This window comes from Ursus americanus, chromosome 29 (assembly GCF_024610735.1).
Source record: "Ursus americanus isolate L20-20 chromosome 29, mUrsAme1.1.p, whole genome shotgun sequence".
Lineage (NCBI taxonomy): Eukaryota > Metazoa > Chordata > Mammalia > Carnivora > Ursidae > Ursus > Ursus americanus.
The window spans coordinates 20341641-20368661 of record NC_142155.1 but is presented as its reverse complement, the minus strand read 5'-3'; the positions used below and the strand labels follow the sequence as shown (position 1 = coordinate 20368661).

The 27021-nt window shown below is 37.7% G+C and overlaps 1 protein-coding gene across 2 annotated transcripts in view; it reads left to right on the top strand.

Annotated features, from left to right (window-relative positions):
- Positions 1–27021, top strand: part of PRIM2 (DNA primase subunit 2) — a 307763-nt gene that overhangs the window by 157891 nt on the left and 122851 nt on the right. For both annotated transcript variants that reach the window (XM_045803074.2, XM_045803066.2), the window contains exon 8: positions 16003–16070. In XM_045803074.2, the coding sequence (XP_045659030.2) occupies positions 16003–16070 (68 nt within the window). The remainder of the gene's footprint in view (positions 1–16002; positions 16071–27021) is intronic.

Below are 27021 nucleotides of genomic sequence, written 5' to 3'. Positions count from 1 at the left end.
TATTGTCAGTGCATCTCTGAAGCAAATGATGGTTCAATGTTCTAATTGTTGGGTGGCTTAAGAGCTTTTTGTAAGGGATATTACAGCTGAATGCTCTTGTAACAAGTGATATATTTATATCCATTAATTGTAGCTAATCATAAAAAGGAGCACTCAGAATGGAAGACATATTTGATTGCTGTAGTTCTCAAGGTAGAAATTATGTTAAAACACATAAATCTATAGAATATTTGGAGTCTGACTGACTGGTTTTACAGTTTTATATCTTAAGTCCAGATAATTCTATCTGGTTGTCTAATAGGCAGTTCAAGCTTAACATGGACAAAACTGAGCCTTTGATCTTTCCTTCCAGACTTGCTCCTGCTTATATTAGTCAATGGTATTTCTGTTCTTTCCTGGCACAGGGGCCAAAAATTCTTTGACTTCCAGCTAGAACATTCGTGAAAAGTCACAGGGTGCTGTTGCAAATGTCCAGTTGTCTGAAGTCTTCAGTTCCCATACTTTTACTATGATGTGTCTGTGATGGAAAAAGTCTGCTGAGTACTTTTAGGTAATGTTAATGTCCCTTTTTCCGAGATCATACGAGATCAGGCGCATTCAGGGTGGTATGGCCATAGACTAATGTCCCTTTTTAAAAAAATCTCAGTGGAAATTTAGGACAAATATATGTGTTTTTCAGTAGTTGACTTTAAAATTCTGTCAGCCGTCTGATAGTTCACATGCCAGCACTGTTGAAACATCTTGGTAGGACTGATTTTAGTTCATGCTGGCATTCATTTACATTTGATTAACATGAACAAGCGGAGGGGGCAGTGTATGTCAGGCACAGACAGCGGAACAGGAAAAACCGAGCTTTGCATTTTGGTGTACTGTGCTTTGTCCAGGGGATCTTGTGGCCCTTTGTTTAAAGCATTTTTTTTTTTTTAAGATTTTATTTATTTATTTGACAGAGATAGAGACAGCCAGCGAGAGAGGGAACACAAGCAGGGGGAGTGGGAGAGGAAGAAGCAGGCTCATAGCGGAGGAGCCTGATGTGGGGCTCGATCCCAGGACTCTGGGATCACGCCCTGAGCCGAAGGCAGACGCTTAACCGCTGTGCCACCCAGGCGCCCCTGTTTAAAGCATTTTGTTAGAGAAAGTAAATTTTAAGAAGTGTAGGATGCAGATCTCTCCCTCTCCCAATTTTGTAACTGTTGATGATTCTTTAGTTGCAACAAAATGCATTTTTATGTCAAGAGTGGCTGCTTCAAAATAATTCTGATTTGGGCCTTTCTGTGTGTAGTAAGATCTTTTGGAACTAACACTGCCTTTGGGTTTTTGTTCCCTTTCTCTTTAAGATATGTAATAAAACATGAAGATGTCAGATATAAAGGATGGCTATCGCTCAGACTTGTCCTTTGCTTGTCTGGTTATTCATCAGACACTATCAGCCCGATTGTGCCAGAAAGTATGAAATAATGTCATTGGAAAGCAATCAGTCAAATGTATGTCAAGGTCTTTTAAAAGTCTCAACTAGCTGTTCTGATATCAAAGGATGTTTTACAAATATGATATACTAAAATGAGTACTCTTAGGAAATGTATCTTTGAACACGCTTGCTTTCCCCCCCTCTTGATTTCATACCTTGCTGCTTTGAGTCATATGGGGAAGGTGCACTTAATAGTATGTCATGGTGGTTTAGAATCCACACCCTTGATTGCTTGAAGGGAAATATTAGCTAGGGTCCATTCCATCACTAAAATGGCAGCTCATAATTTTGGGCAGTCAGAACGATAGGCAATTGTTCTAATAGCCATATTATTTAAAAACAACAACCACTACAACCTTCTCTAGCTAAGCAAGCAGGTAAGGATTCTTTCAGTTTTCAGACCAGCATCTCTTCTTTACCACAGAATCTAGTAATTATCTCCAACTTTACAAATAATAGAAGAGATTATAACCTGAAAGGAAATAAGGAATAAGAAAAATATCTGTTTTTCTTAGAAAAACAGAATTTTGCAGGCAGTTTAAATTTACTAGGTGATTTAGATTAACAATGAAACGATTTATTCTTTTATAGTAATTAAATTCAGGGGCTTGGGTCTGTGTTCTTAAGGGGATTGTATGTTATTTGAAATGAGAAATGAGAAGACATCAGTGATCCAGGTTGTTACTTGTGATGATTCTTAATTTTGAAAAATAGAAGGAAGAAAGAAAAGAATAGGATTTGGGGTACCCTGCTGTGTTTGTAGAAACATTTCAACATACATTTATTTCATATTTCTTCTTACTTCCTCAGTTGTATTAAGGAGCTTTGTCTCTAAATTTATGATGAATTAAAAACTGTTTTAAAAATACATCTGATAGAATTCTGAGGCAAAAAGTCCAGTTGTCATTGTTTAAATGTCCTTACCACAGTAAAAACATTATAGTTTTCTATTTCCATTTCATAATTAGAAGTTGTTACTGATGTTTATGTCCTAGTAATGGAAATTATTTATTTTTCTTGTTCTGATTTATTTTGAATATAATCAGAAGTTCTATAATTAATCACAAGACTCTAATTTTGTGTAATTGAAAGCTGGTCAGGTATTTTAAGAAGCTCCTTTCATAAGTGCTTAAATATAAAAATTATTAGAAGAACAAAATTATAGCTGAAGAACTAAGCAAAGGAATACTTGCTGCAGCATCTGTTAACATCAACATTAGAGGTATGTTGTTAGCCATCTGGGGCTACCATCCTTGAACTATACATTTGGATCAGTGACTTGAAGTTCAGCTGTGGAAGGAAATGAAGTCTTACATATCCTTGTTGTTGATCAGTTGTGTTTAATGACCTGAGGCCCTCCAGTTCTTGTCCAAGTGCATTCCCAAGGACTGTGTTTTGTTTTACAACAGATCACTGTTACCAATGCTTTAATAAAAATCCTATCCACCCCCTTCACTCCACTCCCTATTGCTCTATCTGTACTTCCAAGTGTTAATGAAAGTCCACGTCAAGGGAAAAAGTGTTCTTGCAGAAAAATGAATATATGAACTTATACATATCTTTTGTGTGTGTCTTCACTTTGGTAATAAATTTAAGCATGTAAACGTACAGAATAAATTATGTTTAATTTAAAATTTCCACATTAGAAGTGGTACATTGTTTAGTAATATGGAGAATGGAGATAAGATTGCCAATGTAATGTGTAGCTTATGTCTGACATTTATACCAGGAAATAGACTCAGCAGGAAGTTAAAGAATCATGGAATGTACTCCTTAAAGGAGATGAATAACATGCGCTATGAAAGCCACTATTCTGTCTGGGCAGTCTTTTAAACATTTACTAGAAGCCTGTAGATACCATTGGCAATTTCAGTGCACGTAGTTGAATTTATGTGCATATTTAGGAAGCTTCCACATACTGTTTTGTCCAAGATTCATGGTTACAAATAACAAACAGAAAAGGAACAGTTTGGTTCTGGAAAACCCAGATAAGTATATTTCTTGCATTAAATAGGAAATGGACAAATGTAAATTTAGGTAAATATGGTATAGATGTTTTGGGAGACAAAAATGATGAATGAAAATATGATAATGAATAAGGAACTTTAGAACTTCAGTTACTGCCTCACAAATTTATTAAATGAATGAGAAGTCTAGGAATTTAAATGATTTTTAGAGTCTTTTCATATAAAGATTTATGGCTAAACAAATGCCAGTTCTGTCTCTGTGTAATTGTGGTAGTTATACAAAACGACACTGGATATGGCCAGTGAAATCTAGCAAGGTCCAGAATCATCACAGCCAACTCCCCAATCCCAAATGTAGCACTGGAGAGATTTCTTTCAGGGAGGCTATAAGGAGTACAAATGTGGTAGCATGTTTTTTAAAGCTATAAGATGGCCAAATATTTAGAACTAGATATACTAGGGAATGTATAAAGTATATATAGGACAGCAGTGGCACTGTTTTACTCAATGGTAAAATAAACATCTTTATAGTAAAATCAAGAAGGACAGTTTATAGAATCAAATGCAAATTCTGGATAAGATAAATAAAAGTTGGTGCTTAAGGGCATAAAGGTCACCTATTCCTTCTGCTTGGATGTTCCAGGTCTCTTTGGCTGAACAGTTTGTGAAGCCCTGGGGTGCCCTGGGGTTAATAGCAATTTCAGGAATTTTGTGAGGATTAGAGTCTATATGGAACTCCCAGTAAAATGCCCTGCATGTAGTAAAAACTTGAGGAATGTTGGCTGTGTTGCTGCTGCCCTTATTCTTACTCCACAAGAGCAGTCCTTTAAGACCAGCAGAAGTTTGACAATTCATTATCTCTTGGATGGATGCCACCATGAAAAGCAAAATGTGTTGAATTCCACTTGCCAGATCTTTGTTTTGCTTATTAGAAGTCTAATTGTGAAACTGCTTGCTGTTGTAGCTTAAGAATTTTGAACCAAAATTATTGGAATATTCTAGAAGTAAAATGATTTTATGGGTGTTTTACTTTATGGAAAACAATCCAGTGATCCATGTACATTTATCATGGCATATCTTTTAATACCTTTTTCCCCCTTGCTCAAGCAATTGTTTTACATTTTTAAATGATGTAGAGATTCAGTAAGGTGCTTAGGTTATCCTCTGAATAGCAAGCTTCTTTTCACTCCATAGGTTTCATGATCAAAAATCAGCCCTGGGATGTCTGCTTGCGCTATTCCCAGGTTTACTTTCTCAGTTCTTCATATCATCCAGACCCCTGAACTGGAAATATCTTGTTAACTCTGCACTGTTTAATATTCTTTGGAAATTAAACTACTTGGGCATGTTTAGAGCTCAAATGAAATTTATGCGTTTTGCTTGACAAGGTTGTTGGTTGGTTTTTAGAGCCTACATATTGAAAATCATGTTTGAGGCTAGCTGATAGAGAAATTTTCATGTACTGAAGCACTGTACTGATGAAACCAACTCTGTTGTGAAGATCAAGTGAGATAATGTGTGTACGAGCCCAGTGAAAACCAGAAAGTGCTGTGGGCATGTAAGTACTAGCGTGTTAGGACTAGTGATGAACAGCATCTCAGGCAGCCAAGGGGAACGTGAAACTAGGGAACAAATCTGGTTCCAGGAGCAAAGGGGAATATAATGTGGATTCTCACAGTTTGGGATTTGTAATTGGGATCCCTTGCTATTATAAGAAAATGAAGTTCAAAAAGACACAGGATTTTCCATTGTTAAAATCAATGAAGTTAAAAGAGCAGCTGCTTGTAAAAGTTAATTTTACTTGACATCTGCCTTGGTCCCAGTAATAAAATTGATAGTTCTGTTGAACAACCTGTTCTCTCTAGAGCTATATCTTTTTGTTACCGTGAGGTCTCTCTTTAAAGAAATCGTTGCCTTTTGATTTCAAAAATTATTTTCTCAATGTATAAATTTTGTGTCTCTTAGAACACATGCATAAGCATAATATATATGTCTTCAACTTAGGTGAAAAGTGTTGGTATTCTAGAGTTTGAGTTGGTTGGTATTCTTGTGTGAAATAAGGCTCAGTATGAGCCATCTCAAATCTTTTATGAAATGAGATTGTAAAGACATTTTGAAAAGCATTCCCACTTGTTCTTAATTTAAAAAGACACTTATTTGAAACTTGTGTCCACACAAAAACCTGCACGTGGATGTTTTTAGCAGCTTTATTCTTAATTGCCAAAAGCTGGAAGCAACCCAAATGTCCTTCGGGTGGTGAATGGATAAGTAAACTGAGGTACATCTAGATGATGGAATGCTAAAAAGAATGATCTATCAAACCCTTAAAAGATGTGGAGGAACCTTAAATACCTATTGCTGAGTGAAAGAAGCCAATCTGAAAAGGCTACATACTGTATGATTCCAACTATGTGATATTGTTGGGGAGGAAGAATTTCCTTTCCCTTTGGGTGCTTCTGACATGAGACCGATTAACAGGAGAAAATCCAAGTTAATAGCATATGTGTGGGGAGTCCACAGAGACATGGAAATTCCAAAGACAGTGCAGCAACATACTGCTTATATGAGCTAAGGAGATGGTTATGGTGTCAGGATACAAGGGGGAGAAAACCATTAGCAGGAAGGTGAGGAGAAAAACAAAGGTTTTGTTTGAAAAACAAAGGTTTCCCTGTTAGTTTCTTGGGTAAAGAGGAATCTCTGTTAATAGTTCTCTTTCTAGTACAAGTGGGCAGTTGAAGGGGAAGTAAAGAGCTTTACCTGAATCTGCTGGGTTTTGATTGTTTTTAACTCAAAATAATGTTCATGTCCAAGTGACCCATCTTGGGGAGGCCTGCCTTTGGCCCCTATGATGTTCCAGCAAAGGCAAAACTGTGGAGGCAGTACAGTAAAAAGATGAGTGCTTGACAGGAATTGGGGCAAGGGGAAAGAAGAGATGAATGGATGGAGCACAGAGGATTTTGTGGGCAGGGAAACTTGTTCTGTAGGATACTACAGTGATAGATATGTGTATTATACATTTGTCCAAACCCATAGAATGTGCAACACCAAGAGTGAACAGTATTGTAAACTATGAACTTTGGGTGATAATGTGTCCGTGTAGATTTGTCAGTTGTCGTAACTGTACCACTTTCAGGGTGGGGGTGGTGCTGGTCATGGGGGAGGCTATACATATGAGTATACGGGAAATCTCTATACCTTCCTCTCAGCTCTGCAGTGAACCTAAAACTGCTCTAAAAAATAAAGTCTATTTGGAAAAAAAAACACAAAAAACAGAACAAAGAACACCTAAATTTGGTCTCTTTGCCATTTGTACATGTCCATAAATGTCACTGCCGTAATAGCACTGCGAGAGAGTACTACTCTGCCTCTGTGAGCAGAACAAGATTATATGAAAGGAAAGGTCTAACTTGTGCTGATTACCCATCTTGGAATTCTTTTAAGGTACAACTTTGATATTAGTGCATATTGTCATTCCTCTTGAGTTTTGTAAGGAAGCTGAAATGAGTGGTAGAGGGTAAAAACGCCAGAGAACAAAATTGAGCAATATTTTCCAAGTGAGCATTGTTTTCTTGTCATTTTTATGTGTTTTAATTTAGCCAGTGTTGGGTGAGTAGTTCAGAAAGAAGGGATTTATTATTTTAAAATGAAGCCACCCTCTTGTTCTTCTTTTTCAACTGATTGAGTCACCTTTGTTTTCGAAATGTCTGTTGACTCTATAAGAACCATTTACCGTATTTACTTATGTAGTTCACCTGCTTGTGTGTTCTTGTTCCCTCCCTTCATGCCCATCATTTGGAGGAGAATATCATAAATTTTTCCCCCCTTTCTATGGGCCCCTTTAAAAATTCTGCTTCATACTAGCAACTGGCTGACAGTAGGGTGTTAAGGGCAACAGTCAGCTTCACAACTGGAGGCAGAGTGCTTTCCTTAGGAAATGTTTTCTTTTACAAATTGTAATTCATTTATTCCAGGTGTTTAACAAAAGAATTAAAGGAGCTGTTGGTTGTATTGTCTCTCTCCCCCACCTTCCCTCTCTCGTAAATCTGTAATTGCTTAGAATCACTGTTAGAAACTTTTAAGTCTGTTGGCAAAATTCCTTATTTTTCTTATTACTCCCGCTGGGGATAGCACATACCAGGCAGATACCGCTAATCTCCTATTCCGTATCCGGAGCAAATGTTGGCAATCAGTCCTGTTCTCTTCCCTGGATGTAGCTTGGAATGAACCCCCAGTGCTGTTCTCTGACAGCCTACTAGTGAATGACAATTGGGCATCCCTGCTTTATGCATAATCCCAGGCCTTTTTTGTCAGCCAATGGCTTTACCTGTGACTTACTTGCTGGTAACACCTAAATTTATATCTTTAACACCATATCCTCTCCAGGGCTCTAGACGCACATGTTCAGTTGCCTCTTGGATATTCAGAAGCACCTCAAATTCAGCATGCCAAGACACATGATTTCCTTTCTTCTCCCCAACCTCCTCTTCTGTGGCCACTCTGTTGCAATTAATAGAACAATCTAGGTACTTGGATGTCTTCTATAACTTCTCTTGTTTTAGGCATAAAATTATGTAGAATATACCTCCTTCATGTTTCTCACATTCATGTTTTCCTTTCTGTCGCCACTGGTTCTACCATAATTTGATTCTTCATCTTAGATCCCTGGATCACTCCCCTCTAAGCCATTCCTCACACTGCTGGAAAATCAGTCAGCCTTCCTTCCTTTCCTCTCTTGAACCGTTTCAAACACAGATGTATGCGGACTAAAACAAATACCCATGTACTTACCTCCAGGATCATAATTCTAAAAATTGCTCTTTGCAGGCTCATCTAATTTGAGTGGAAAGTCTAAGAAGAAAATATTTTCTGTGTTTGCCTTACTCTTGAAAAGATATGAGAACCAAGCATGCTTTATATCTAGGTTTTCCATACTTGAGTAGATAATCTTCTAATTGCTATTTGAATTTAAATTTTCTTGCAACTTCACGTGCCTTTGAGCTGGGAGTCTTTTGAGACTCCCTTTCAAAGTAACTTACCTACAGTTATCAGTAGTATCTTGAAAATTGTGTAACACAGCACTTTCATTTTAGTAGTATTATATAAATGTCAAACAACATTTTTTTTTTTTTTAACATCTAAGTGAGCCTTATTTGAATAGAATCATATGTACACTATTCTTTGCTCGTTTTCTGGAAATTTTTAAAGCAGTTGCAGTCTTGCCAGTTTAAGGTTTTTTTTTTTTAATGGGTGTTCACTGTAGAAGACTGTGAACTTTGATGTATGTTTTAAACTTTCACTAATGTTGGAAAAATAGAGTTTAGTCGACATTTTTGCTTTATTTGTAGCTATTATTTAATGACCAAAACAAAACAAAAAACCCCATGCAGAAAGACATAGATTAGAAGGACTACGTCATGATTGCTCTTTTGGTAATGCCTGTGATAGTATATCCATAATTTGAGTTTTGGACTGGTGTTTCTGTTCTCATTTCCTTTGAACCAGGGAGCTGTAGTTTCAACTGCATTGAGTGGTAGAACACTGCTCCTCCTTGTAAAGGAGGACTTACAATACTTCAGTCAGCTAGACATGAAAAGAGAAGTGTGTGTGGACCCTCTAGTTGATAGGTCATATTTACTTATGAAAAATTTAGAAATACAGGACCAAAAGTGTCAGTGTTTAGGGCAGACTTTTCTAAACCCATGCTTCTTTTGGAAATGTTTGAGTGAGGTGAACCTTTCATCTACTCTACAGTATTTATTGAGTGCCAACAGTATGCTACACTGTAAACAGTTTTAAGCAGTGGGGGAAAACTGGTTGTCAAGAGAGAAAGGTTTCTGCCCTGAGAATTTATATTGTTTTGGGGAGAGGAAGACAGACACAACTAAGCAAAGTAATAAGATGATTTCAGGTAGTGATGACTGTGGTGAGTTGCCTGACTGACAGAATACCTGCAGAGAGGGGACTGCTTTACCAAGGGTGATGAGAGAAGGCCTCTGGGAGGATGTTACATTTGAGCCAAATTGCAAATGATGTGAAGGAACCTTGAAAGCAAAATTTGGGAATCTTCAAGACTGAAAGTCCATGGGTTTGTGCATCTCGAAGAGCATTGTCCGGTTTTGAAAAGTGAGGGAAATTAGAGGAGACAGAATCACACTGGGATCGGGCAAAGGCCTCTGACTGGTTTACCCGTGAAGTTTGGTCTGCTCTGAATTGTACTCTGGCATGTATTGTGCGGGTCCCGATCTCAGGTGCTAGCACAGGCTCTGCGCGCGGGCAGTAGCTAGCCTGTGGTCCGAGGAGCTCTCCTTAGGAGGAGAGTGACAAGGTTGGACCACATACCTCCAGACTTCCTCTTGTCTTTTGTACCTTTGAATCTATGTGATATTTATGGGCATTAAAGGAGAATTATTCGGTGGCAAAATGCCTTGTCATTTTTTTGTAGTTAAAAATAGGGCAAAATGCAAGATATATTCAGTGATGCTGATCATTAAAATGAGATTTACTTAAGAATCTGTTATCTGTTATACTTGCCTAAAAACCACACAAGCCTTGCATTGGTTAGTTCATTTTGCTAGATATATTCTTAATAATGAAAGGACATTCTAACAGCTCACCCCAACCTCTCAACAATAATAAGAAATAAACTGTATGTGATGCCAACTTTTATTATGATTCCCATGAAACAGCCCTAACTCAAATAACCCATTTAGTCTTCACGATGTAAACTGTGATCGATCTTTCCCTTTCATTCTTACGTGTCAAGGACGCTGCTGTATTTTTTATTAAAAACAACAAACAAAACATGTGCAAACCAAAGTCTATTTAAACTAGACAATTATTCATTTCATGTTATAGAGGAAAGTTTTTTTCATGCCGAAAATCTTGTTATGATAGTGTATTGCTTTATTGTAAGGCTGACAGTTGTGATTTAGCTTTGATTTAGATTTAGTTTTGCTCAAAGCATGAATTTGAAAAACTTTAACCATGAACTGTAGATATAGATATACTTTTATTTTCATCAACTAATGGAATTATACACTTGCAAGTTTTTGGATTTGTCACACATTAATATTTATTAAATACTTGTCCTGCTAGTGGCAGGGGTGCAGTGCCCCTCATGGTCCTGTGAGTGTAGTAGGAGCTACTTGGGCTCAGAGAGAAATTTCAGAAGAAATGATGGAGCCAGCAGTCCCTAAAATGAGGTTTATGTTCTGTTAGCAAAAGGTCAGCAGATGGCTTTAAAGAGCTTTGGAATAGCTTTATAACCTCATCTTCTTACCATGAAGAGATACATGCTCTTTTTGAAAATGCTAATTGTTTTAAAAGTTGAAAGCAAAACCTTTGGAAAACTCAAAGTCTTCCTCAAAATAATTTACTCAGGTGTTGACCAGTGATTGAGGAATTTTTCTTGTCAGTGATTAAGATGCGAAAATAAGTTATAGGGAATGGGAAGGGGTGAAGCGGGAATCAAATCATTGAGCGTATGTGTTCCAGAAACTGGAGCTATGGCAGATTTCTACCTGATGATTCTTCTGTTATGTCTTAAGGAGTTGGCAGAAGCTGGACACAGGCATAGCTTGTTTTATTGTGCTTCGCACATATTGTGTTTGGGTTTTTTTTGGTTTTGTTTTGTTTTTTTACAAATTGAAAGTTTGTGGGAACCCTGCATCCAGCCAGTCTATCAGTGCCATTTTTCCGATAACATTAGCCCACTTTGTGTCTCTGTCACCTTTTGGCAATTCAGATAATATTTCAAACGTTATTATATTTGTATATTTGTTATGGTGATCTGTGATCAGTGATATTTGATGTTACTATTGTAATTGTTTTGGGGTGCCACAGACTGTGCCCACAGAAGACAGCAAACTTGATTGATAAATGATTTCTGTCTTCTTTTTTTTTTTTTTTTTTTGAGATTTTATTTATTTATTTGACAGAGATAGAGACAGCCAGTGCGAGAGGGAACACAAGCAAGGGGGAGTGGGAGAGGAAGAAGCAGGCTCATAGCAGAGGAGCCCGATGTGGGGCTCGATCTCACAACGCCCGGATCACGCCCTGAGCCGAAGGCAGACGCTTAACCGCTGTACCACCCAGGCGCCCCATGATTTCTGTCTTCTGACTGTTTGATCAACCAGCTACTCCCCTGCATCTTTCTCCCCTTGGGCCTCCCTATTCCCCAAGACACAACAATACTAAAATGAGGCCAATTAATAATTCTGCAATGATTTCTAAGTGCTCAGATGAAAGGAAGACTCGTGTCTCCCTTTAAAGAAATGATTAAGCTTTGTGAGGGAGACGTGTTAAAATCCAAGATGGGGGCACCTGGGTGGCACAGCGGTTAAGCGTCTGCCTTCGGCTCAGGGCGTGATCCTGGCGTTGTGGGATCGAGCCCCACATCGGGCTCCTCCGCTATGAGCCTGCTTCTTCCTCTCCCACTCCCCCTGCTTGTGTTCCCTCTCTCGCTGGCTGTCTCTATCTCTGTGGAATAAATAAATAAAATCTTTAAATAAATAAATAAATAAATAAATAAATAAATAAATAAAATCCAAGATGGGCCTAAAGCTAGGCCTCTTGTGCCAAACGACCAACTTGTGAAGGCAAAGGAAAAGTTGTTGAGGGAGATAACAAGTGGTACTCCAGTGAGCACATGAATGAGAAGAAAACCTTAACGCTGTACGGAGAAAGTTTTCATGATCTGAATAGAAGATCAAATCAGCCACAACATTCCCTGAAGCCAAAGCTAATGCAGAGCGAAGCTCTAACTCTTCAGTTCTCTGAAGGCTGAGAGAGGTGAGGAAGCTGCAGGAAAGTCTGAAGCTAGCAGAGGAGGGTTTATCAGGTTGAAGGAAAGATGCGGCCTCTGTAATGTAAAAGTACTCATGTAGGAGCTGCAGCACGTTACCCAGAAGATCGAGCTAGAGAATTCCTGAAGGTGCTACACTAAACAGCAAATTTTCAGGGTGGATGAAACAGCCTTCTACTGGAAGAAGATACCATGTAGGACTTTCATAGCTAGAGAGGAAAAGTCAGTGCGTGGCTTCAGAGCTTCCAAGGACAGGTCGACTCTCTTGTTAGGGCCTAATGTGGCTGGTGGCTGTAAGTTGAAGCCAGTGTTCTTCATCATTTTGAAAATCCCAGGGCCCTTCAGGATTATGCTACATCTGCTCTCCCTGTGCTCTATAAATGGAACAGCAAAGCCTGGATGACAGCACTTGTGTGTATACAGCATGGTTTACTGAATATTTTAAGCCGACTGTTGAGACCTCCTGCTCAGAAAAAAAGATTCCTTTCAAAATATTGCTGCTCACTGACAAGGCTCCTGCTCACCCAAGAGCTCTGATGGAGATGGTCACCAGTGTAATGTGTTCATGCCTGCTAATACAGTATCTGTTCTGCAGTGCATGGATCAAGCAGTAACTTCAAACTTTCAAGTCTTTTTTAAGAAACACGTTTTGTAAGATTGTGGCTGCCGTACAGAGTCATTCTTCTGATGGATCTGGGAAAGTAAATTGAAAACCCTCTGGACAGGATTCACCATTCTAGATGCCATTAAGAACATTTATAAATGGGAAGAGGTCAAAATACCAACATTAATAGGAGTTTGGGAGAAGTTGATTCCAGCCTGCGTGGAGAGCTTTAAGGGGTTCAAGACTTCATGGAGGAAGTAAGTGTAGATGTGGTGGAAACAGCAAGAGAACTAGAACTAGAAGGGGAGCCTGGAGGTGGGACTGAGTTGCTGCAGCTCATGATCAGACTTGAACAGATGAGGAGCTGCTGCGTGTGGACGAGCACAGAAAGCGGTTTCTTGAGATGGAATGTACTCCTGGTAAAGATGGTGGGAAGGTTGCTGAAATGACAGCTAAGGATTTAGAACATGACATAAACTTAGTTGAGGAAGGAGTGGCAGGGTTTGAGAGGACTTACTCCAGTTTTGAAAGAACCGTGGGTACAATTTTTTCAAATAGCGTCGCATAGTACAGAGATATCATTTCTGAAAGGAAGAGTTAATCAATGTGGCAAATTTCTCTTATGTTTTGTTATAAGAAATTGCCACAGCCCCCTAACACCACCCTGGATCAGGCAGCCGCCATCAACGTTGAGGCAGGACCCTCCACCAAAAAAGATTCTGACTTGCTGAAAGCTCAGAGGATAGTTAGTACTTTTTGGCAGTAAAGTATTTTTAAATTGTGTACATTTTTTTTAGACATAATGCCATTGCATACTTAATAGGCTACAGTATAGTGTTAACATTACTTTTACGTGCACTGGGAAACCACAAAATTGATTTGAGTTGTTTTGCGATATTTGCTTTGTTAAAGGTAGTCTGGAGCTGAACCTGCAGTCTCTCTGCAGTGTGCCTGTAGTCAGGCCCACCCGGCCTATGCCCGGAGTGTCAGCCATGTGGCCCAGAAGGGTGTTTTAGGAGACAGTCTAATGAAAGAGCAGGTGTAATAACTTTGGCCTGAGAGCCTAAGGGAATTATTAAATAATTTTAATTAGGGGGATGGTTAACTTTCATTTTGAAAATTTCACTCTGGCCTTGCTGTGGAGAATAAATTAGGGAAGAGGCAAGAGTGGAGGCCGAAACAGTGGTGAGTGGAGATGTATTAATAGTTTAAGAAAAAGGAAATGAAGGCTAAGATTAAGATGGGATTGGGTTGGGGTGCCTGGGTGGCTCGGTCAGTTGAACGCCCACTCTTGGTTTCAGCTCAGGTCATGTTCTGCAGGGTGGTGAGATGGAGCCTACATCAGGCTCCGTGCTTAACGGGGGCTCTGCTTCCTCCTCCCTCTCCCTCTGCCCCTTCCCGTCCTCTTGCGTGCACTGTCTTTCAAATAAATAAATCTTTAAAAAGAAGAGAATTGAGAAATATTTTCTGTATGGAATGAACATACATTTAGAAATATGTTACTGTTACTGAGGTGTTTTTGTTTGTTTGCTTTCATTTAGAAAAAGACAGTTTGATTAGAAAGCATGCTGTATAGATTGACAGAAGTAACTGAAGAAGCCCAGTCTGTCTGCTCCATCTGTTTTCAGAAAATTGACTTTTGAAATATCTGGATAAATTTTCTTTTTAGAGCATAACTTTGCTTCTGAGCCATGAAATCTCTTAAGTGACATTTTATTAAGGGATTTGACATTAGCAGATATAGGGTGTATTAAAGTATTAAAGTGTTTTGTTGATAAAACCTTGATAGCGTTTTATGTCATGAAGTACTAGATTTAACATTTCTTAGAGATACTGAGAGTCTTTTGGCTGTGCTAAAATTGCAGCAGACTAATTGTCTTACTTTATTTTAAATTAGTTGACAGCTGTTGACTTGTGTTAACTTTTGCCCCAAAGTGGGAATGTCTCTCCATTATTATTGATTAGATATGATTTAATTAAAATGACTTCATATATGGCATTTTGGTCAACATTTTCTCCACAAATATGTATTCGATGTTTTAAAAGTGATAGTTTTATTTTACTTGGATAATACTGAAAATTAGGTGTTACGAATGAAATGTCTTTTTTGTTTTCAGAACATTTTAGTTAATGTATGAAATAATTAGAAAGGATACCTTCTATAAAACCAAAGGATTTCTCTCAGTTAGTTGTTTGCCTTAAGCAAGGTTCTCTTTTGCGAATTGTCAAATAATTTATGGGTAGATTTCAAGAACTATTTTGACATAATTGAATCCAGACGAAATCTTTTATTTTTGTTTTGATGTTTTATTAAGGTTACTTCAAGCTATCTGATTGCTTTGATGAATGTTTTTAATCTGGGGAGGTTAAACTGTTATAGCATAAGAGGGCTTTGTCTTAAGTACAGAAAGAAAAGTAAGAGATAACATGGAGATATCATTAATATTATTACAGTAAAGTATAGGAAAGGCTCACATTTTCATGATACACTGTCAGCCTGAGGTATATAATATTTAAGAATAAGTTTTGAATCTTACATTCTCTTTTCTAGATCAGTTTGGGGTCATTTGTCAATTATAATACTTTTGAGTTGCTTTTGTATGTTTAAAACATCTTTTTGGTTTCTTATGGTAATGTCAAAATGAAGGAATGCATGAGTATGGGTGTGTGTGTGTGTGTGTGTTGTGTGTAAAATTCTGCATGTAACCAATTTCACAGTGGCTTAGCTATAAATGAAAGTTTCTCTCCCCAATTTCTTCATCATCCTGGAAATCAGTGCTACAAGGTTGGTTGCTATAAATTTAGAAGTTTTTTCATTTTTATTTACAAAGATAATATTTTTATGACTAGAGGTTTTCTCATGAACTCATGAAAAGATATTCTCAGGATATTCTCCTTTTATTCTTTGCTTTACCTCCTTCTTCTTTACTTCTAAACTCAGTGGCATACCCTGCAAAACTTAGGGCCATAGAGTTAGCTTTACTCATACAACGTGTCTGCTTTCTGTACAATTCTTTAACTTAAGAAAGAAAAAAAATTGTATTTACATTGTAAGTACTCCCTCTCTTTCTGCTCCCCTGTCCCCATATTACATTTAGTGTTCAGATACTTTCAGTATTTGGTCTTCGCTGTTTTTACTAACCCGAGTCTCTGCTTTTAGCTGACAGCCAGGTCCTTGCCCGCCGTGCAGTCCGATGAGAGACTTCAGCCTCTACTTAACCATCTCAGGTAATGTGAAGGCCCACCCTTGTTATGCTTATGATTGTAAGTGCATTAAAGTGGGTAAAGTGTATTAAAATGATTAAAACCCCTTCAGTTACTAAAAACTTAAGAGTTTTTTCCTTGCTTTAATTCTGTGATGTAAGTTGAAGTTCTTAATATAATACACTTGCTACCCTTGACCGTAGGGTACTGTTGGAAGCTTTTTTAATTCAATGAAAGTGTGTAGAACTGGTTGATAAATTTACATTAGAATGAACAGAGGTGACTAACTACAGAAAGAATTGAAAGGAATGAGCTATCTATTTAAATGCAAGGCTAAAGCATACCTTTGGGATCCCCCCACATGTTATTGGGGTAGATGAAATAGGTGGGATTTGTCTTCTAATTAAAAAAATAATATATTCTCATTATTTAAAAAAAAAAACTGTGGAAGTACAGGAAAGGGAGGGAAAGGGAAAAAAAACCATCATTACTACTCAGAAGTAGTATTTCTTCTTTCTATGCTGTTTAAAACCTAGTGTTGAAATTACACTTTTATAAAAATTGGTTTTCTAATTTAAAAAAAAACATTGTAAGAATTTTTTTTCCTGTTATTAGTATCTCTTCAAAAATATTATTTTTAGTGACTGCATGGTATTTTCTCATGACTGTACTGTAGTGTATTCATCTCCGTTTGGGGGCATTTACACCATTTCCAATTCTTTTCACTAGTATAAAAAATGCCGCATGTTAATCTTTATCTGTATTTTTGATCATTTTCTTAGAATAGGTTTTCAGAAGTGCAATTACTTTGTCAGAGCATATGAGCCATTTTAAAGATTTAAATATATGTATTTTTCAAAAACCTTATTCTACTTATATTTTTGGGTTATACAAGATTGCCCACAAGATTGTTACTGTACCCTGAACAAGATATAGGACAGCTAAAACCATGGCTAATTTAATAGTTAATCATGGAGATACCACTGTGATCAAGTACATTTCATTGACTATTATTAAGAATGATTTTAAAACTTTTTTTTTTTTAAAGATTTTATTTATTTATACGACAGAGATAGAGACAGCCAGCGAGGAGGGAACACAAGCAGGGGGAGTGGGAGAGGAAGAAGCAGGCTCACAGCAGAGGAGCCTGATGTGGGGCTCGATCCCATAACGCCGGGATCACGCCCTGAGCCGAAGGCAGACGCTTAACCGCTGTGCCACCCAGGCGCCCCGATTTTAAAACATTTTATTATCCTTTTTCATTTTGGAGTGGGATTAATTATTTGCATATTTGTTCACTTATTGATAGCATCTCCTGATTTCATTTGATATTACATACTTTAGATGTAGGATAGTAATTCTGAGTTGTATTTGTTATTACATTTTTTTTCTGGAAGTTTTTGGTTATGTTACATTATCCAACGTACCTACATTTTCAGGTTTTATGTAGGCAAACACCAGTAGTGTTTTCCTTTATGATTTCTTTTTATTCTTTTAGTTTTTTGAGTATGTCCAAGAGACCTGAATATAGAGGGACAAATTTTTTATTAAATGGCCATATGTCACTTAGTGCTTAGAATCTCAGTGCTATTTTAGATTCTGTTGAATTCCCATATTGACAGCACATGCTTCCCTTCCATTGGGTAGAAGCAAACCATGTCATGAATTATAAAGTAAGTTTGAGGGCCAGTTTCCTGTTGCTTGCACTGGTTACCAAAATTGCTAGTTTTCTTTGATTAACCTATTTTGAGAGAATTTTGTTCTGGAATTTAATGCCAATAATCTGTCATTTAGGCGCTTAGCCCACTGTTGTAAACCACCTGTTTGTATGTGACTCCTTCAACCCTCCCTCCCTCCCTTCCTTCTTTCTTCCTTCCTTTCTGAATCCAGTGAGCAACCCTGAATCACCCTGATTTATTCCATCCTGATCTTTACGTGTCTCTTCACAGCCTACTGATCTCCGTGTGTTTCTTCACAGCCTACTTCTCTTTCAAGGTTTTACTCCTGTTTCCTTTTGGCTTCTTCGAATGGACAAAAGGCAAAATGTTCACATCAAAAATAAAGCTTAAGAAGTAAAAGAGAAAATGAAATTCTTTTAGTAAATCCAAGTAGTATGTATTGGTGAATTAAACTCTTGTCATATTTGACATATTTGTGTTATGTATAAATGTATATGTTAATGTCTTTGGGATTTACCTTTGCACAGAGCTCAGACAAAATTCATTGAGGGTGAAAGGGGACTGGGATCCTGTCATTGTATCAAACAGCACAAAGTATGGCTTTACAAGATTTCTTTCTCAACTTTTTTTTTTTTTTTTAAGATTTTATTTATTTATTTGACAGAGAGAGGGAGAGGCAGAAGCAGGCTCCCTGTGGAGCAGGGAGTCTGATGCAGAGCTCGATCCCAGGACCCTGGAATCATGACCTGAGCCGAAGGCAGACACTTAACCGACTGAGCTAGCCAGGCACCCCTCAATTTTTATTTGTTTGGAATCTCAGTTGCCTATTTGTCAGTTTGGAAAATTGATATTTTTCCTCCTCCCTTCCCTCTGTCCTCTTTTCTGCCTCTCTTACCCTTCTCTATAGTAACTTTTCCTTCCCAGACAGACACTTTTTAACCTCTGAATAATTGTTTTGTTGTTAAGGATGGTCCAGACTAACATTTCATTGGATTGAGTAGTATAAATACTGTATATGGTTTTTAAGTTTCTAGAGCACTGTTACTGAGTTATGTTTAAGTCACTTCCCCAGCGCCCCCCTCTCCTGCTGACTTTTTCTCCTGAGTATCTCTCTTATTGTTGTAACTTCTTATGTATTCTCCTTGTTGCCTTCTTTGCACTCTAAAATATTTCACATTATCGCCAGAGTGATTATATTATTCCTTGGCTTAAAATCATTCTCTGTCTTCCCAGTTTCATTCCAGATGAAGTCTGAACTTCTTAGCCTGGCATATGAAATCCTTCTGGAAGGGGTTACCCTGTCTCTTTGGATTCTTCTTTTAGTACTGGTCCCCTAACTTCCAGTGCAACCAAGTGCCTTGAAGTTCTTCTAATACAGCTTGCTGTTGTTAACCTCTGAGCCCTTGAAAATATTTTTTCTTCTGCCTGGGATGTTCTCCTCTTCCTCCATTTCTATAACTTACCTAACTTTTGCTTATCCTTTAAGACTTAGCCCATATTACTTCATCTGATAAGTTTTCCCTGTGTAGTTTGCAGGGGTCCACTTCCCCTGAGTCTGAATCTGATGTTTTTATATGTGTTTCCACAATACCCCATGGCTACTTGTGTATTACAGAACACATAATGTGGTCATCCTTTGTTTACTTTCTGATGACTCCATTATATAGTATGGGCTGTGTACAAGCTTGTAAAGTGACTTTCATATTTGTATTTCCAGTGCTGGGACAGTATCTGGCACATGATAGGTATTCATTATGTGTTTTGTCGAATGAATGAGTGTGTGTTAAACAGTGGTATTTTTGTTGTTTTTTTCTGCATGATTTTGTAATTTATAAGTCATATTGCCACAATTTTTTTTTTGTATAGAACCCGATTCAGAAGGTATAAAACTAAATGGTTGAATTTCACCTCTAGTTAATGCTTGATTCTGTGCAAAAAGATGGGTTCTCTTTCCTCCATCTCAGTATGGTAATTGTCAGCTAGAATTTAGATTAACTACTGACACATCTCTTCAAGTCCTTGAAACTTGCACAAACTGTACATTCGTTTAGGGCTTTCATTCTCTGTGGAGTTCACTCAGGACTGGTTGCTAGGCAACCAGGGCTAGATGCTACATGTAATATGCACCAACTGATGTTGCTTTTTTATTATTATTAAATGAAACGGCTTCTCATTTTATTACCATGTCAGAGACATCTGTATGCAGGGTGGCAGCTGATGGGCATAGTTTGACACTTTCTACAGAGTAACCTTGTGATATGCGTTTCAGGCATATGGAATTGTCTTTTTTGGGTGTCTAAATGTAACGTTTCTCTTTTTACCTTCCTTTTGCTTAGGTCAAAATAGGAAAGAATACTATTTGATTTGGAAAGTTCTAATGATAATCTTGTTATGAGAAAGCAGTCATCATTGGTTTGCATGACCTGTATAGTTTAGATGTTACCTAGAGGAGATAGACATTAGGCAGTTGAGACTGAGATCATTATTAGGTCTAATTTTGTTTAGTGCCTCTAGTGATCAAAGAGGAATGATGAATAGCATTTTAATTAAATTTGTCAATAATACTAATTTGGGAGATGATACAAATACCTGTAAAAATTAAAGTAGCAATACAAAGAAATTCTCAGATCATTTTTTACAGGACTTAGACCCTCAAAAGATAATTAGTATAACACTTCGTCATTCTACTAAGCTAGGATATTGCTTAAAAATATATATTATTCTGAGGATGTAGAAGTGATGTGTCAAGATTTTCTTAGCTGAACCTAGTTCTCTAGTTAAAAGTTAAACTAAGCACAGAGAAACACTTTGCTTCAATGTCTTATGGAAATACAAGCTTATTTTTATTCATATGTAGTGTCCATTCATCAGTAACTGAGTGCCAGTTATGTGCTTGGAATGAAAAAATAAGACCCAGTTTCTCTTCTCAAGGGATTTATAGTTTTGACTTCCATTTGAGAGGTAGGCACTTAAACACCATACAAAATTTGTAAACCTTTCTAATAGAATTAAACACAAAATACATGATTTTTTTAAAATTCGAACTGTGTTCTCATGGAATTATTTCCTTAAACAATGGGGTCATGACTTAGTTGTTTTGGATTCCATACTCCCTAGCACAGTATAGTGGCTCCCAGTGGGTACTCACATTGGACTGAACTTTAGTCTCACTTGGGGGATGATGTCACTAACGGAGAGGAGTATAAAGGAAGACTAGGGGATTCGGGAATGAATATGGCTGCTGAGATTCCAGGTTCAGTAGTTTCAGACATTTTAAACTTGTGGTGCCTGTGGAACATATGGGGGGAACATATAGTAAGTAGCTGAATACAGACCACAGTTTAAGAGTGGGGTTTCTACCAGAGAGAGGCATTTGCTAATCATCACTGTTTAGGTGGCAGTTAAAATCAGGGCAGTGGTTGATATCATGGAGGGAGAGAGTATAGAGTGACAAGCGGGCATGGCCCTGAATAAAACTCATACGCAGAACAGTGTCTAAGTGACTTGTGATGGGCGGCGATAAAGGTAGGAGATGAATTAAAAGAGAAACCAGTAAAAAGCAGGGAGGAATCTTGAATGAAACAGGAACACAACAAAGGATAATGGGATCAAAGATGCTAAGGGAAAGATTTCAAACAGGAATGGTAAACACCATCAAATGCCACAGAAAAGCCAGGTTAGAACTACATAATGTCAGTAGGATTAGGCATTTGGGAGCCAGTAGTGGCTTAACCACAACACTACCAGTACTGATGAGCAGAGATGAGAGATTAAGCTGTGGAAATACAGAGAGTGCAGGCTACTCTTGACAGAGCAAGGGAAGAAAGAGAATGATATAGATCTATGAGTTTCATAGTTGAAGAAAGTGTTGTATTTTTTCCTTAAGATTGGAAAGGTGAACATTTACAGGTTAGAGGAAAAATGAGGTCAACGGGACTAAGAGGAAATAATTGAAGGGGCAGGTTTTTAGAAGAGGTAGGAGGAGATGGGACCAAGAAATCACACTGACTAGAGTTTACAATGTACTCTCCAGCCTGGCATTTTATTTTATTTTATTTTATTTTATTTTATTTTATTTTATTTTATTTTATTTTATTTTATTTTATTTATTTTTTAAGATTTTATTTATTTATTCGACAGAGATAGAGACAGCCAGCGAGAGAGGGAACACAAGCAGGGGGAGTGGGAGAGGAAGAAGCAGGCTCATAGCGGAGGAGCCTGATGTGGGGCTCGATCCCAGGACTCCAGGATCACGCCCTGAGCCGAAGGCAGATGCTCAACCACTGTGCCACCCAGGCGCCCCCTGGCTTTTTATAGTTCTTACTCAGACCATCCCATCCTGTGAAGCCATCCCATGATAAATGGTCCTATACTATTATTATCCCTATTTTTTAAAAGATTTTATTTTTAAGTAATCTCTGTGCCCAGTATGGGGCTCGAGTTCACAACCCTGAGATCAAGAGTCACATGCTCCACCAACTGAGCCAGCCATGTGCCCCTCGTTGTCCCTATTTTAAAGTTTGGTGATGGAGCCTCGAAAGGTTCATGTTAAGAAAACCTGATTTTTCGGGTTTTTTCTTTTGCAGGGTCTATATTTCTCTTCCCTCAAAAGAAATGAATGAGTTATTTCATAAGACCTTACGATTTTTTCAAAAGTGATACCAAGAACTCCTCTATTGGAAGAACTAAACTTGCTTGCTTACAAAAAGAGTTAAATTTTCAAATGTCAGAGAGTATTTGTGTAAATCATTTCTACTTTCCTCAAAGCACCTATCATTAGATGTGTTATCTAATGGGTCATATCTCATCGTGACTTTACTGTCCTCTTCATCCATCACTGCATTTTCTAGGGTGAATTGTATGGTGTACTGATTTTTAAATTTGAAGAGATATAAAGTTCTTGGGCCGTGTTCCTGTGAATGCAGAAGTTTTTGTAAATAAATATCTTTGCTACCCTCATTTTAGTACCCATGAGATAATATTTATAAAATGGTATTAGACTATCAAGGGCATATGTTTAAGATTATTTTTATTATGTCACTTAAAAATAAGTAAGTATAAACAAGTGAGACTTGGAGAGGAAAACTTGCAGCTCACATGTGATAACTTTGTGTGATGGAAATTTTTTTTTTCCTTTAAAAATAACACCTTTCCCCCCAGTGTATGAATCTTCCTCCTTCACCCCTTCTCCTCAAGGTGTGAAATGAATGGGGCCAGAATATAATAGATCACTTTAATAGTTGCTCTTATTTAATGTTTTATCCTCATTTAAAGAATAACTAATTTTAAAAACATGTATTTATTAGGCTTTCTCCTAATTTTGTTAGCATGTCTCAATCTAACAATGAAATAGAAATCAAAGAAGGATAAAATAAGCTATCAAAGCAAAGTATTGCCTGTAGTAAATACTTGGACTGCATCACATGGATTAACTGGTAATGCATCCTCAATTTGTAAACAGATGTTTCTGTTAACCTTTATTTTAAAATCATTTAAAATAATGAAAGCATCTTCCCTCATTTGGTATTATTACAGAACTCTTTTGGTAAATTTGTTTCCTAATGCAGTACATTTGGTTAATATGTACCCATTTCTATTTACTTCTCTAAAGTTCTTGCTGTCGCAGATTTTATATCAAATGCAATCCCTGTAAGAGGCTTTTTCCAGTATCCTTAGTGGTGCAGTTCTCTGTGTTTTTGTTTTTTGTTTTTTTTTTGAGTTAGTTCTCCTTTTGAAATCAGAAAATTGTGTGGGCATTCATGTGCTAGAAGAAGGTTTAGTGCATAGAGACTTTCACCGATTGAGGGCTGAAATGAAAGCCTCATTAATGTAGTCCACATGCCTTACTTGTTGGTCAGCTCTTTCTCATCACCTGTGCCAGCCTCTGGCAGTACTTTGAACTATTTATTTCTTTCCTACATGCAGCAACACAAGCTTTTATAGCTCAGTGATTATTGTGAAGGTGTTCTAGGTGCCTTGTAAGATACTAATAAATTAGGAAGTATTTTCTTTTCCATTATTTCTTGTCTTTGAATTATTCTTTTCCACCTCTCTACGGTGAATGTTCCTGCCTTCTTAGAAATCTACTCTGTATGGAAAATGTTCGTGGCTTCTTAGAAATGTACAAGAAGCATTCATTAAAATCAGTTTGTTGTGTTAAGGGCACTATAAAGGATACTCTGATTATACACGAAGGAACTAATAGATGTGGTCCATTAAAAAGTTTCTATTCTGACAAGGAAAGGAGACCATTTTATATGCACACGTCTCCCTGCACACTCCCCTCCACCCGAAGCTGTACTGGGACAACTGCTACAGCTTCACCAAGTAGGGTAAATAGAGGTGGGAAATCTTACTTGTGCGGCTAGAATCTCTCTGTGGATTATGTTATAAATTTAATGCCATTTAAATGGTTTCTGATCAAACTTATAGGCACACTAAAATTTGGTAAAATAGAAGACATGAACCCTGCTTTACTTAATAAAACCACTGCTAGGCTTTTGTTGTAATCTCTCAAATTTTATGTAATTATAAATAAAGTGGTTAAACTTTAAAAAAAATCTTTTTCTCTTAATGTGTCATAACTAAGTATAAAATTTATTTCCATGGGTCTGATTTTAAGTGGCTGTATAATGCTCAATTGAAAATATGTCTATTTTTACTTAAGCATTCCCATTTTATTGGGTATTTATGCGTGTGTGTTTGTTTTTTGGTTAAATAAACCTGTGAAGAAAAACTAAAGAACGTTAGCAATTTCTGTATGGCCAGATGAAGTAAACTGGGAGAAGAAATGTCATAACTGCCTTCATGATGAAGGAATTTAACATAGATGTTTTCTAGCAGACGGAGATAAGAACAAAGCCGCAGCAAACTAGGTGGTGTATAGTTTTGAAGAAACAAGAGAATTCATTAGTCTAAGGTGTCATGTTGCCCAGGCGAAAAAGTGGTAGAGTAGAACCAGTGACTTGAAAAAGACAATTCAAGAAGCCTTTGAAGAATTTTAAAATCTTATTAATGCGTCTAGATTAGAACCTTCTGTTGTAGCTGTATCAAATTACCACAAGTTTAGTAGATTCAAACAACACTCATTTTTTTATCATACAGTTCTGTAGGTTAGAAATCTGACATGGGCACTGGGTGTTATACACAACTAATGAATCATCGAGTCTTACATCGGAAACCGGGGATGTACTGTATGGTGACTAACATAATAAAATAAAAAATCATTATTTAAAAAAAAAAATCTGACATGGGTCTCATCGAGATAAAATTAAGATGTCAGCAGGGCTATGGTCCTTACTGGAGATTCTGGGGAAAATTTTGCTTCCAGGCTTATTCAAAGTGTTGGATAAATTGAGTTCCTTAGAGCTGTGGGACTGAGGTCCTCATTTCCTTGCTGGCTGTCAGGGTCCTGTCTCTGCCCCTAGAGGCTGCCCACATAGGCTTTCCAGGAGCCCCTGGAGGTCTCTTTCTGGTCCTTGCATGTGGATCGTGTCTCAGAGCCAGCAACCGCACATCAAGTCCTTCTTAGGCTTCGGTGCTCTCTAACTTCTGCTGCTGCTTCTGCGTTTTTCTGCTTTCATCCTGAGAAGAGCCAAACCTCGTGTGATTAGACTGACCCACATAGATACCCAGGATAGTCTTCCCATCTCAAGGTCTTTAACCTTAGTTACATCTGCATAGTCTCTTTTGCCGTGTAACCTAACATATTCATAGGTTCCAGGGATTAGAGTGTGAACATCTTTGGAAGGGCATTGATCTGCCTCTTACAGTGAGGGGGTTCTTTTGGGGGGTTGAAAACAGCTTTTGCATCACTTTTCATCGGTTTTACAAGTAAAGCACCACTCTTAATTTATATAGAATACTAAATTTCCCTGGGGATTTTTCAGTAGGTTAATTAACTTTGCTAGCTTAACATGTTTCTTTTTTATTTTTTTTTATTATATTATGTTAGTCACCATACAGTACATCCCTGGTTTTTGATGTAAAGTTCGATGATTCATTAGTTGCGTATAACACCCAGTGCACCATGCAATACGTGCCCTCCTTACTACCCATCACCAGTCTGTCCCATTCCCCCACCCCCCTCCCCTCTGAAGCCCTCAGTTTGTTTCTCAGAGTCCAAAGTCTCTCATGCTTCATTCCCCCTTCTGGTTACCCCCCCTTTCTTTATCCCTTTCTTCCCCTACCGATCATCTTAGTTCTTATGTTCCATAGATGAGAGAAACCATATGATAATTGTCTTTCTCTGCTTATTTCACTTATCATTATCTCCTCCAGTGCCGTCCATGTTGTAGCAAATGTTGAGAACTCGTTCTTCCTGATAGCTGAGTAATATTCCATTGTATATATGGACCACAACTTCTTAATCCAGTCATCTGTTGAAGGGCATCTCGGCGCCTTCCACGATTTAGCTATTGTGGACAATGCTGCTATGGACAAAGGGGTGCATATGGCCCTTCTCTTCACTACGTCTGTATCTTTGGGGTAAATACCCAGTAGTGCAATGGCTGGGTCATAGGGTAGCTCAATATTTAACTTTTGAAGGGACCTCCACACTGTTTTCCAGAGTGGCTGTACCAACTTGCATTCCCACCAACAATGTAGGAGGGATCCCCTTTCTCCACATCCTCTCCAGCAATTGTTGTTTCTTGCCTTGTCAATTTTTGCCATTCTAACTGGCGTAAGGTGGTATCTTAGTGTGGTTTTGATTTGAATTTCTCCTGATGACTAATGATTTTGAACATTTTTTTGTGTGTCTGTTAGCCATTTGTATGTCTTCATTGGAAAATTGTCTATTCATATCTTCTGCCCATTTTATGATTTGTTTATTTGTTTCTCACGTATTGAGTTTGAGAAGTTCTTTGTAGATCTTGGATACCAGTCTTTTATCTGTAGCATCATTTGCAAATATATTCTCCCATTCCGTGGGCTGCCTCTTAGTTTTTTTGACTGTTTCCTTGGCTGTGCAGAAGATTTTTATCTTGATGAAGTCCCACAAGTTCATTTTATCTTTTGTTTCTCTTGCCTTTGGAGATGTGTCATGAAAAAGGATGCTGTGGCCGATGTCGTAGAGGTTGCTGCCTGTGTTCTCCTCTAGGATTTTGATGGATTCCTGTCTCACATCGAGGTCTTTCGTCTATTTGGAGTTTATCTTTGTGTATGGTTTGAGAGAGTGGTCAAGTTTCATTCTTTTGCATGTAGCTGTCCAATCGTCCCAGCACCATTTATCGAAGAGACTGTCTTTTTTCCACTGGATGTTTTTTCCTGCTTTATCAAAGATTAGTTTCCCAAAG